The sequence below is a fragment of the Musca domestica genome, unplaced genomic scaffold (genome assembly GCF_030504385.1).
Source record: "Musca domestica strain aabys unplaced genomic scaffold, Musca_domestica.polishedcontigs.V.1.1 55, whole genome shotgun sequence".
Taxonomy (NCBI): domain Eukaryota; kingdom Metazoa; phylum Arthropoda; class Insecta; order Diptera; family Muscidae; genus Musca; species Musca domestica.
Genome location: NW_026712355.1, coordinates 4,564,606 through 4,577,502, shown reverse-complemented (window position 1 = coordinate 4,577,502; position 12,897 = coordinate 4,564,606). Strand labels below are relative to the sequence as shown.

Here is a 12,897-nt window from a genome sequence, read left to right as displayed (position 1 = left end):
GTACTTTTCATACAATTATAGTACACATTTCCAAAACCACCTGCATATGTCCAGGTTGCACATGAACAGCGACTCTCACACCAAAGTTCAGATTTCAAGCACTAACTGTTCACCCAATACCAAATTGTACCAAATAAAGTACTATTTAGTACTTTTCGTGCAGTTGTAGTATAAGTTTCCAAAACCACCTCCACTTCTCAATCCCAGATACCAATAGAGACTTCATTATCAAATTTTAGTATTCCAGCTCTATACTTTTACTCAATATCAAATTTGGTAGCCTTTAGTACTTTTCGTATAATTTCGTACAATTATAGTACTTATTTCGGAAACCACCTCTATATGTCCAGGCTGCACGACTCTAATACAGATTCAGATTTCAAGCAATCTCTGTTCACCCAATATCAAATTGTACCAAATAAAGTACTATTTAGTGCTTTTCGAACAGTAATGGTACATATTTCCAAACCCATAACCATATGGCTATTACCGATACTAATAGAGACCTTAATGCATAATTTTAGGATTTCAGCCCTATCCCTTCACCCAATATCTAATTTAGTACCTTCGTAAAAATTTAGGATTCATTTCAAAACCATCGCCAAATCTCAAACAAATTAACCAATAACAAGGTAAGTAACATTCAGTACTTTGCGTACAATTAAAGCACACATTTCCACAATCACTTTCATATGTCTAGGCTCTATCCCTAGCTTCAGCTCTATCCCTTTACTCAATATCAAATTTAGTAACCTTTTGTACTTTTCTTATAATTTTAGTACTTATTTGCAAAAATACCCCCATACAAACGCCAACATTGACATCTATACAACAAATTTCAAGATTTCAGCTCTAATTTAGTACCACGTAGTACTTTTCGAACAATTATAGTAGATATTTACAAAACCACCTCCATATCTCATTTTCAGATACCAACAGCGACCTCAATATCAAAATTTGAGGATTATAGTACCATCTCTTCCCAAATACAAATTTAGTATGATTTATATCAAATTTCCGAACAGCGACTCCAATACCAAAATCGTACCAAATATATAGTACTTTTTGGTACTTTTCGTGCACTTGTAGTACAAATTTTCAAAATCTCCTTTTTATCACAAATCTACTAAGGAGGTTCCCAAAACAAACATTTCAGAATTCCGGCTTCATCCTATCACCCTGCAACAAACTGTTCCAAATTAAGTACTATTTAGTACGGTTGCCACATTTAGTACATATTTCCAGAACCACCTTCATATATCAAACTTATTTTCCAAGGCTGATTCTCATACCGAATTTCAAGTTGTTACCCATCCACATAATACCAAATTGTACCGTTTTAAGAGTTTAGTCCGATTTTGGAAATTTTCGTAACCTTAAAGTTCGAATTTGCAAAAAACCCTTTGTTACAGCTATCCTGCTCTCCACCAGTGACTCTTATTCTTAATTTTAACGCACATTCCGTTTGTCCAATACAAAGTATTTAATTGTGAGTACTTTTCGTACCCTTTTAGTACGCACCTTCACACCAAGACTGGCCCTTGTGCAAAATTTCAAGATTTTAGCACTTTCTTAACATTTTAACTTAGGACCACAGTTCTCTATCTTAGTTCTGTGTACGACTGTTTAAGTTTTATTATTTTGAAACGCATAACGTCAAATATCGCAAAAAATAGTTACGTTGTACTTAAAAAGTTCATTGTCACTAACTTTCTATTAATAATTACAAAATAAAAACTGAAAAAAAAAATTAAAAATAAACCGCATTGCAAAAAAAGGTCCATGACAGTGCAGCTGTTATAACAAAATGTTGTTGTTAATAATATAAACATCATTGTTTTTCTAAAGAAAAAAAAACAGCAACAACTGGTGGCAAATTAATTTCCGTCAACTAATATTCGTCATAAAGTCAATTGCTCTCATCAGTGGTCGAATGGGACGAGTAGCATCAAGTTTTGAATCGATTGACCCATTTTACCTGTAACACGTGCAAAACCAGTAAAGAAAGTCTTAAAGTCGGGCGGGGCCGACTTTATGATACCCTACACCACCTTGCTAATTTAGTAGAGCTCCGCATAACAATTAAAAGTTTTTATGGGAGAATTAATTATAATTTTTAAGTTTAAAAGACTAAATATGCCAAAGCAATTGTATCTTTTCAATTCGGACTTGTATTGCCCCTTTTGATTTTTATGGGAGCTATATGCAAATCTGAACCGATCTTGATAAAATTTGGCAAATGTATTTCTGAGCTGTATTTGATATATTTCCCCAAATATTTTTGTTACAGAGTGCATATTACGGCTGCGGAGGACTAAAATAACAAATCGGATGAAAAATATATATATGCGAGCTATAGCTATATCTGAACCGATCTTCACCAAATTTGACATACCAGCTTCTAGACTCAATTCGGTCGTAAGTGCCAAATTTCATCCCATTTTGCCAAATATTAGACGTTTGGTGCACAATAAAAGGTAAATCGGACGAAGATATATATGGGAGATATATCCAAATCTGAACCGATCTTGATAAAATTTGGCAAATATATTTCTGAGCTGTATTTCATATATTTCCCTGAATATCGTTGTTACGGAGTGGTTATTACGGCTGTGGGTAACAAATATAACAAATCGGATGAACAATATATATATGGGAGCTATAGCTATATCTGAACCAATTTCGATCAAATTTGGCATACTTATTTTCAGGCCTAATTTGATTGTATGTACAAAATTCCATACTATTCGGGCTGATATTACACGTTTGGTGCACAATAAAAGGTAAATCGGACGAAGTTATATATGGGAGATATATCCAAATCTGAACCGATTTCGATAAAATTTGGCAATAGTATTTCTGAGCTGTTTTTGATATATTTCCCCAAATATTGTTGTTACAGAGTGCATATTACCGCTGCGGAGGACACAAATATCAAATCGGATGAACAATATATATATGGGAGCTATAGCTATATCTGAACCGATTTCGATCAAATTTGGCATACTTATTTTCAGGCCTAATTTGGTTGTATGTGCAAAATTCCATGCCATTAGGGCTGATATTACACGTTTGGTGCACAATAAAAGGTAAATCGGACGAAGTTATATATGGGAGATATATCCAAATCCGAACCGATCTTGATAAAATTTGGCAAAGATATTTCTGAGCTGTATTTCATATATTTCCCTGAATATCGTTGTTACGGAGTGCATATTACGGCTGTGGGTAACAAAAATGACAAATCGGAAATAAAATATATATGGGAGCTATAGCTATATCTGAACCGATTTCGATCAAAATTAGCATACTTATTTTCAGGTCCAATCTGATCGTACGTGCAAAATTCCACACTGTTCGGGCAGATATTACACGTTTGGTGCACAATAAAAGGTAAATCGGACGAAGTTATATATGGGAGCTATATGTAAATTTTTACCGAGTATCTCCAATTTCAATAGGGTTCGTCCTTGGGTCAAAAAAATGATTTGTGCAAAATTTCATCTGGATCGGGTAATAAATGCGAACTTTTCTTTGTCCATGTATTTTCAAAAATACATGGACAGATGGACGGACGGACATTCATAAATCGACTCAGAATGTGATTCTATGTAGATCATCAAAGGGAACTATGGGTCTATCTCTTTTCCTTTTGCCTGTTACAAACAAATGCACAAAGACATAATACCCTGACCACCTTGTGGTGTAGGGTATAAATATCATACTTAGTTGTTAGGAGTGGGTGGTAGCACTAATTCTAAGTTCCACTTCTTGAATGAAGCACGAGCTGATGGTGTGTTGTATTATCTCCACCTCCTACCTCCCCCTCTCCCGCTTTCTCTCTCTTTAGACTAATTGCTGGCGTGCGTTGATAATTGTTTTAAATATTAAGCTTCTTAATTTGTTGTATATTACTGGCATCTTTTTTTTTTTGGTCCATTTTTATCTCCATTTGCTTAGCTATGTAACTACTGGAAGTGAGTATGTATGTATGTGTGTGTGTGTATATGTGGTTCACCGTAACGACAATTCTATTTCTTTACTTGTCACTCTGATAAAAATAAAAACTTTTAGCATTAGTGGGATCAGCATCCGAGCCACAGCATCTAAATTATCTCTGCGGTCGTAACTCATCTCGCTGGAGAAGATCTTTTGTTTGTTTTGGCGCCTCCAACAACACCTCCCCCCAAAAATCGTTAGCGTGACATTCACACACTATCATCATTGCACACATAAAAATTGAAACCCCCAGAGAAGACTATCTTTCTCTTGAGAGTTATAAACAAAAGTAACTGCTTTTCTTCAAAGAAACTCATGTGTGTGTGTGTGAGTGTTTGCATTAGTATTGGGGACTGGATTTCAGTTTTCTGAATGGCGGAAAAATCTTTAAATTTCAATTCAGTCTGCAGTGTTTTGCCGTGTAATGAACGTCCATTAAATCGGAACAACATCTCTGCTCGTTAAAAGGATTGATGTGACGGTGTGTGTAATACGACGCGTCTGACAGAAATCTGATACTATAATACAGCGTACGATCGTATTGGCGGTTAGTTAAACTCAAGTGCATATCCTTCGAAAAGGATCAAGTGTTTGAAAATTAAAAAAAAAAAATCTAAAATAAAAAAATTAAAAATAAAAAAAAAAAAAAAAATTAATTAAAATAGTACAATTAGTAAATACTGAGAACAAGTGTTATTTTGAAACGTTTTCAACTTCTGTAACTGGAATTATGTGAAATATACGTTGTTGAAATTCAAAATTTATTGTGGAATTTTTGGGACCAAATTAGTTCTAGATTTTTTTACAATTTTTTTTATTTATTTTTGTGTTAAATTTTCATAAAACAACATAAATATATTTATATATTCTATTATTTGGGAATTTTGTACCATTTTCCTTTTTAGTAAAAAACTCTAAGAATGTACAGTGTGGTACAATTTGCTACAATTTTATTTGACACGAAAAAACTTGTTTTCGAAACGAAAAAAATCTATTTTTGTCAAAGATATTAAATTATAAATTTACTCAAAGTACTTCGAGTACTTCTAGGTAAAAAAAATTGTCAAGCTGTTCGCAAGACGGTACTATTTGTACTCAACCGACCGGTTCTCCATATATATTTTGTCAATATTGTACAGGACGAATTTATTGTCAGATTGAGATAAACTTTTCCAGGGACGAATCCTATTGAAATTGATGATTGGTGGTCCAAATTTCGATATAGATCCTATATATATTTTCGTCGGATTTCGAAATTATTGTGCGCCACATGCGTAATATTAGCAAGTGCCCGCTACACATGCAGGGTGAGATAAAAAATCTGCAACAAAGTCAAACGCCATCATTTTTATACCCTCCACCATACTATGGAGGGTATATTAACTTTGTCATTCCGTTTGTAACTCCTCGAAATACTCATATCAGACCCAACAAAGTATATATATTCTTGATCAGCGTAAAATTCTAAGTCGATTTAGCGATGTCTGTCTGTCTGTCTGTCCGTCCGTCCGTCTGTCTGTTGTAATCACGCTATCTTTCGAATGAATTGAGATAGATGGCTAACATTTTGCACACATGTTTATTTTTCCAGTAGGCAGGTTAAGTTCGTAAATGGGCTATGTAGGTCCACGTTTTCATATAGCCCCCATATAAAGGTACCTCCTGATATTCGGTATTTTGATGATTTTAGAGACATTATTCACGGGAATTGTTTCAAATTTGGTATTTGAAGTTCGTTATGGGAACTACATTCTGTGACAGAAAATTGTCTGTGCGGGTCCAGGTCTTCGTATAGGCCCCATATATCAGTACCTCCCTATATTCGGTATTTTGACGATTTTAGGTACAATACCCACCGAAATTGTTTGAGATGTGGTATTTGAAGTTCGTAATGGATGCTACAGCCTGTGACAGAAAATTATCTATGCAGGACCAGGTCTTCGTATTGCCCCGATATAACCGTACCTCCCTATATTCGGTATTTTGATGATTTTAGCTACCTTATTCACCGGTTTTTTCAAGTTTCGTATTTGAATATTGTAATGGCTTATGACAAAAGTTGCCTATGCAGGTTCACGTCTTCGTTAAAGTTTTTTCTTGAAAATTGCCAAATTTGTTCCAAATGGTGGATGGTATTCAAAGTTCGACCCGGCCGAACTTACAACTGTTTTAATTATTTTTTTTTTTTTTTTGAAAAATGCCAAATTCCTTCCAAATGGTGGAGGGTTTTCAGAGTTCGACCCGGTCGAACCTAATGTTTGTTAGAGTTTGGAAAACTTTTTTCCAAGGATAACTGTAACAGAACAAAAATATTATTTATTAAATTTGTGTGTGTGTGCCCAATAAACGGTCAAATCGAAAAAAGTATTGTAATGTGCTAGGTCTGAATATTCTAAATTTTGACATTTCGTTGGAGAGGCTCTAAAAGTATTGGGTCAATATCTTTCATCTTCGCACTGATTGAATAAAATATTACTATCGCTGTGGTTTCAGGTTCAGATCGAAGTGTATACGATTTATATGAGATATAAAAAGTATTGCTAGAAGTATTTGAAGTTGCAAAGTTTGAAGAGATTCAGCAATTTATTTCGAATTTTCTAATAGTAACGAGTATTAAAAATATTGACCCTTTCTGGGGAGGTATCAGATCAATTCGACAAAATCGAATACTTCAAACGATCTACATGAGATTTATATTTTTATACCCACAGCCAAACGATAAAAGTGGGTATGTATCATTTGTTACAGCCTCACCGAAATTAGACCCTAGGTCACTTTGGAGCAAACCTGTTTCAGGACATTTGGAGTCAATGTAGAGGTGTCCGCCCCTCAGTCAGTCTGTCTGGCTGGTGTGCATGATAACTCTCTGAGGGAGTACTCATTTTGATCCAAACTTGGTACATCGTAATATTATTGTCACACTTAGATCGACTTCGGAGATGGGCTATATCGGTCCACCCTTCCTGGTACCTCCCGCACAAAAGATCGAAATTTTCAAAAAATATATTTGACTGCACAAAAAGAGAAAAGATCATCCGATTTTGCTCCATCTTTGCAAATCCTAATATTTATTCTCCATATCGCCCACACTTTAAAAAAATTAATAAAAAATGTGGTCACCTTAATTACAATAGAATTTCAATATTAAAACAGTGTAGGCCGCCTGCGCCTATACTGTGTTATTTAAGTTCAATATCATACCCGTTTGCTATTGAATATATTAAACATGTCCTCCCGCTCCATCTAAAAAAATAGTTTGGTTACCTTAATTTTAATATTTTCATTATTTACTTCAATCGATTCAAGAAAAAAAAAATTGAAAAGAAAATTTGACCAAAATTGCAAGCAGCGACGAATCGGCAACAGGGTTTTTTAAGACCTATATCGTATCAATTTTGCTTTAGGGGACATGTTAAATGTCAAGTGATTTTTGTTGAAATGAACGCCACGTAAAGAGTTTTTCGTGAGTCGGAGCCCTTTGTTCGGAGGCCGATAAAGATGTCAATCCCAGATTGAAACCCGGTTTTATTACCATCACTGACAGACAAGTCCTTGAATGGACTAACCCTATTGGGCACCTCTTCGTTATCGATCTAATTTTAAAATGTCCTTAAATTTTTCCCACTGCCCATGGCTTTCATCTCAAAATGGAATTTCTTTCAAGAAAATCTATTATAACAAGTATGGAAAAGTCAAAGGCGGGGCGAGCCGATTATATAATACCCCACATATTTAGTAGAGCTCCAGTTACAAAATAATTTATTTGAAGTAGTTGTTACCACCTATCAACCTTTGGTACCAAATATCAGTTTTGTTGAATACATATTACGCTTGTGAGGGACTTTAACCTCAAACGGATAACACATATATATATGGGAGCAATAGCTATATCTGAACCGATTTGATGTATTTGCTTCTAGACTGAATTCGGTCGGATGCGGCAAAATTCAGGCCATTTGGATTGATATTGGCAATTTGGCGCACAATTAACCCGAAATCGTTTGAAGATATATGTGGGAACTATATCCAAATCTGAACCGATCTTGATACAAGAGGTATTTCACAAAAGTATTTCTGGGCTGTATCTGATATCTTATACCAAACATCATTCTGGTGGGGTGCATATTACGAATGTGGTGGACTTAAACACCAAATCGGAGGAGACTTATATATGGAAGCTATGGGAGCAAATTTGATCTATTTGTTTCTCGACTGAATTAAGTTGGATGTGTCAAAATGCAGGTCATTTGGACAGATATTGGCCATTTGGAGCACAATTAACCCGAAATCGGCTGAAGATATATAAGGGAGCCATATCTCAATTTGAACCGATTTTCAACAATTGCAATAGGGTTCGTCCTTGGGCTAAAAAATTTTGTTTGGAAAATGTCATCTCAATTGGATAATAAATGCGACCTGCATTTTGTCCATATTGACGGACGCATGCATAAATCGACTCATAAAGTGATTCTATGAAAATCCTTAAAAGTTACTTTGGGTATATCTTGCTTCCTTCTCCATGTTACAAACAAACGCACAAAGACATAATACCCTTGCCATTATGTGGTGTAGGATATAACCAGGTCTTATGCCCTTCACCCCACCCTATCAGCTGGGAATACGGTATCTTACAACTCCTTGAATGGACAAGACCAATAACCCTATAGTACTTCTTCTATCAAATCTAATTTGAAAATTTCCTTCGAAATTTTCCCACTACCCATTGCTTTCACCTCGAATTCGAATTTCTTCCAAGAATATCAATTATAAAAATGGTGTCATCGCTCATTGAATCTTTTTCACAGGCTTATCGTGTAATTTGCTGCAGTCTTTTTTTGAATGGATTTTATTTTCCAAAAAAAAGTCTGGACACGTTTTCCCATTAATTTGATAATTTGGCAGTCGACACCACTCCCCCTTCCCCCCTACGTTCAGCTGAGATAATGCAACAGCATCATCAGCAGTCTACTTTCGAATTCAAGGTCTGCGATTCTTTTTGTTTCGTTCTTTTTGTGCTAATTGTTTGGATTTTCTTGGGCTTTGGCAAAGAACAGAGACAATGTCAATGTCAATATTGAAATGTTGGCCATGGTCGACGACACAGCCTGGCTGTTAGTATTTCGACCAGATTTAGAAAGCAGAATTCCACAATAAGAGAGAGAGACAATTTGTAATCTTCAATCATTAACAAATTTATTCGATGTGTTCGAATAACAGCAACAACAACAACCACAACAATAAATTCAGTTACAGAAGTTTAGGTGGTTCGAAGCTAATGAAGGTTTCATAACCAAAGTTCGATGACAGACCGAACAAACGAACAACAAAACCAATGGAAAACTTTCATTTCATTTACAGTGGAAATGCAAACAAAATTAAATTAATTCAAAGTGACGACGAAGTAGAAGAAAAGAAGAGCGTGAGATACGGACCCGCGGTGAGGGACGAACGGCGAAACGACAAAGACTCAAGAACGATAAGAAAGGAATCGAAGTGAAAACAAATTTCCATTAAAATCAATAACAGAGTGTAATGCGAAGCGTTGTCATCACCCACCACAACCCGCACACACACACACACACTAACACACCGAAGAGACCCAGACGTAAACACACACACACAGCCACACGTATACTCACACAGAGACCTCAAGTTGCAAATTGAGATAAAGTAGCGACACCTCCTAAAGCTGGTCTGGAATGCAACAAAGGGGAGACGGCAAATATCAGAAGAAAAAATAGCTAAACTTAATTAAGTGCGGATCAAAGGAAGTTGTCGTCGTCTGAACTTTTCTCATAACCCTCTCCACCCCTCCCCCATGTCGAGTGAACCAGCAGGTGGTCAAATCATAACCACTACACCGAGTGCCACAATAATGGCCAGCTCACAGTTGGCAGGAAGCAGTACCCCCTCCACAACCACCACCACCAGCACGACAGTTGCGGCCGAGATTGTGGGCTCAACGGTGGCCGGCATTAAGGAAACTATGAAAACTTTAATTACAACACCAACAGCAAGAACAACAACCACAACCAGTATGGCCACCCCCTCGACCACCACAATTTCATCCGTCTCCTCAACGGCCGCCATATCCTCCAGCCTGGCCAACGATCCGACCAAACAAAGTGTGGCCGATCTAAGCTCGTCCCTGCAACACTTCGGCATTGTCGACTACTGTGTCTTCGTTCTGATGTTAATTATTTGTGCCGCCATTGGCTTCTATTTCGGTTTCATCGAAAAGAAACAGAAAAAGAAGGGCCAAAAGGGTAGCGCCACCGAACAGCGACGTGGCTCAGAGGCTTTGGATTATTTGGTGGGTGGTCGAAAGATGAAAGTGTTTCCGGTCTCGTTGTCACTGGTAGCCAGGTATGTATGCGAACAAATTTTTTCTTCTTCTTCCTGGTTTAGAGTATAGCGATTTTCCACAAAAAGGGGTAGAAGTGGTGGAAAAGTTTTCCACTTTAATTTATGGTCTCTCGTTTTCTCAAAGGCAAGTAAAGTTATTAGGAAAGTGAATGACAGGAAAATAACACAGGAGATTGGGAAACATACACACATACCAATTCGGAAGAGGAAAATATGAAGAGGATGAAAGTTACAGATTAGAAGGAATAGAAGGATTAGATATACCCTGCGACAAGGATTTTCTAAGGACCTAGAGAGCCTGATATGGGGATTATAAAACAGTTTTTTAGGGTTTGATATATCTTGTAGCAAGAATCAAGATAGCCATAAAAAGGGATCTTTAAAGGACCTTCACAAAATATTTTTTTAGTTCAATAGAACACGTGAAATATTTTTTAAGGCCACAAACATGAGTTTTTCCAATATTTTCCAAGAAAACAAGTGGTTTTCTATGAGAAGACCTAGTCCAGTTCTTCTATAAGAAGACCTCGTCAAGGTTTTCAATAAGAAGACCTCTTCCAGGCTTTCAATGAGAATATCTCCTTCAGATCTTTTAGATCTCTTCCAGGACTTCTATGAGAAAACCTACAGGAATTCTATGGGAAAACCTTCAGAAATTCTATGGGAAGACCTACAGGTCTTCTATGAGAAGACCTACAGGACTTCTAAGAGAAGACCTACAGGACTTCTAAGAGAAGACCTACAGGTCTTCTATGAGAAGACCTACAGGTCTTCTATGAGAAGACCTACAGGACTTCTAAGAGAAGACCTACAGGACTTCTAAGAGAAGACCTACAGGACTTTTAAGAGAAGACCTACAGGTCTTCTATGAGAAGACCTTCAAGTCTTCTATGAGAAGACCTACAGGACTTCTAAGAGAAGACCTACAGGACTTTTAAGAGAAGACCTACAGGACTTCTAAGAGAAGACCTACAAGTCTTCTATGAGAAGACGTACAGGACTTCTAAGAGAAGACCTACAGGACTTCTAAGAGAAGATCTACAGGACTTCTAAGAGAAGACCTACAGGTCTCCTATGAGAAGACCGACATGTCTTCTATGAGAAGACCTACAGGTCTTCTATGAGAAGATCTCCTCCAGGTCTTTCATGAGAAGATCTCTTCCAGGTCTTCTATGAGAAGATCTCTTCCAGTTTTCAATGAGAAGACCAACAGGTCTTCTATGAGAAGACCTAGAGATATTCAATAAGAAGACCTTCATGTCTTCTATGGGAAGTCCTCTAGGTCTTCCATAAGAAGACCAAGAGGTCTTCCATAAGAAGACCAAAAGGTCTTCCATAAGAAGACCAAGAGGTCTTCCATAAGAAGACCAAGAGGTCTTCCATAAGAAGACCAAGAGGTCTTCTATGAGAAGACCAAGAGGTCTTCCATGAGAAGACCAAGAGTTCTTCTATGAGAAGACCAAGAGGTCTTCTATGAGAAGACCAAGAGGTCTTCTATGAGAAGACCAAGAGGTCTTCTATAAGTAGACCAGGAGGTCTTATATGAGTAGACCAGGAGGTCTTATATGGGAAGACCAAGTAGTCTTCTATGAGAAGATCAATAGGTCTTATATGAGAAGTGGTCAAAGTGGTCTTCTATGAGAAGACGAACAAGTCTTCTATGAGAAGACCCAGGTCTTCTATGAGAAGGCCTCCAGGTCTTTCATGAGAAGGCCTCCAGGTCTTCCATGGGAAGACATCAAGGTCTTCCATGAGAAAATCTCCACGTCTTCTATGAGAAGACCTCCAGGTCGTCTATGAGGAAGACTTTCGGCTCTTTTTGAGGAAGACCTTCGGCTAATATTTGAGAAAAACCTTAGGCTTTTCTTTGAGGAAGACCTTCAGCACTTCTATGAAGGAGTCCTTCCGGCCGTTTATGAGAAGACCTTCGGCTCTTCTGTGAGAAGACCTCCAGGTCTTCTGTGAGAACTTCTCCAGATCTTCTGTGAGAAGCTCTTCTTCTATGAGGATACCTCTAGGTCTTCCATTTGAAGGGCTACATGTTTTCTATGAGAAGAACTCCAGATTTTCTATCAGAATACGCTTTGGTGCCTATGAGAAGATGACCTACTGGGCTTCTTTAGTGAGAATAAAGCATTTTGAGCATCTTTTATTAAAAAAAATTACCATCTGTTCCTTTTTTATAAAAATAAGGCTGTCTCATTTTCTTCTATGAGAGAAGGCCTTCTGGTGTTCTTTTATGATAATGCTTTTTTTGAAAGCTTCTATGAGTAGAACGTGTGGTCTGCTACGAGAAGATCTTCTGATCTTCTAGGAGAAGACCTTCTAGACTTCTATGAATAGATCCCTTAGTAGTCTTCTATGAGGTTCCATTCTTGTCTCCAACGAGTATATCATCCGACCTTCTTGGATTAGATCTTTCAGGTCTTCTATGGGAATAATTGTCTTCTAGTTTTCTTGGGTGAGACCTGTTGTCTGGCCTTTTATGAAAGACCTTCTCTTCTAATCTTCGATTGGAAATGTTTCTTTTCT

The 12,897-nt window shown here is 37.0% G+C and overlaps 1 protein-coding gene across 10 annotated transcripts in view; it reads left to right on the top strand.

Annotated features, from left to right (window-relative positions):
* Window positions 1–4,372: 4,372 nt before the first annotated feature.
* Window positions 4,373–12,897, top strand: part of LOC101895390 (sodium-coupled monocarboxylate transporter 1) — an 80,236-nt gene continuing 71,711 nt past the window's right edge. For 3 of the 10 annotated variants that reach the window (XM_059128498.1, XM_059128499.1, XM_059128497.1), the window contains exons 1-2: window positions 4,387–4,546; window positions 9,358–10,365. In XM_059128498.1, coding sequence (XP_058984481.1) covers window positions 9,818–10,365 — 548 coding nt within the window. In that variant the 5' untranslated portion in view covers window positions 4,387–4,546; window positions 9,358–9,817. Of the gene's footprint in view, window positions 4,562–9,252; window positions 10,366–12,897 lie in introns of all 10 variants that reach the window. The other 7 variants (XM_059128496.1, XM_059128490.1, XM_059128494.1 and 4 more) reach the window with 6 other exon arrangements.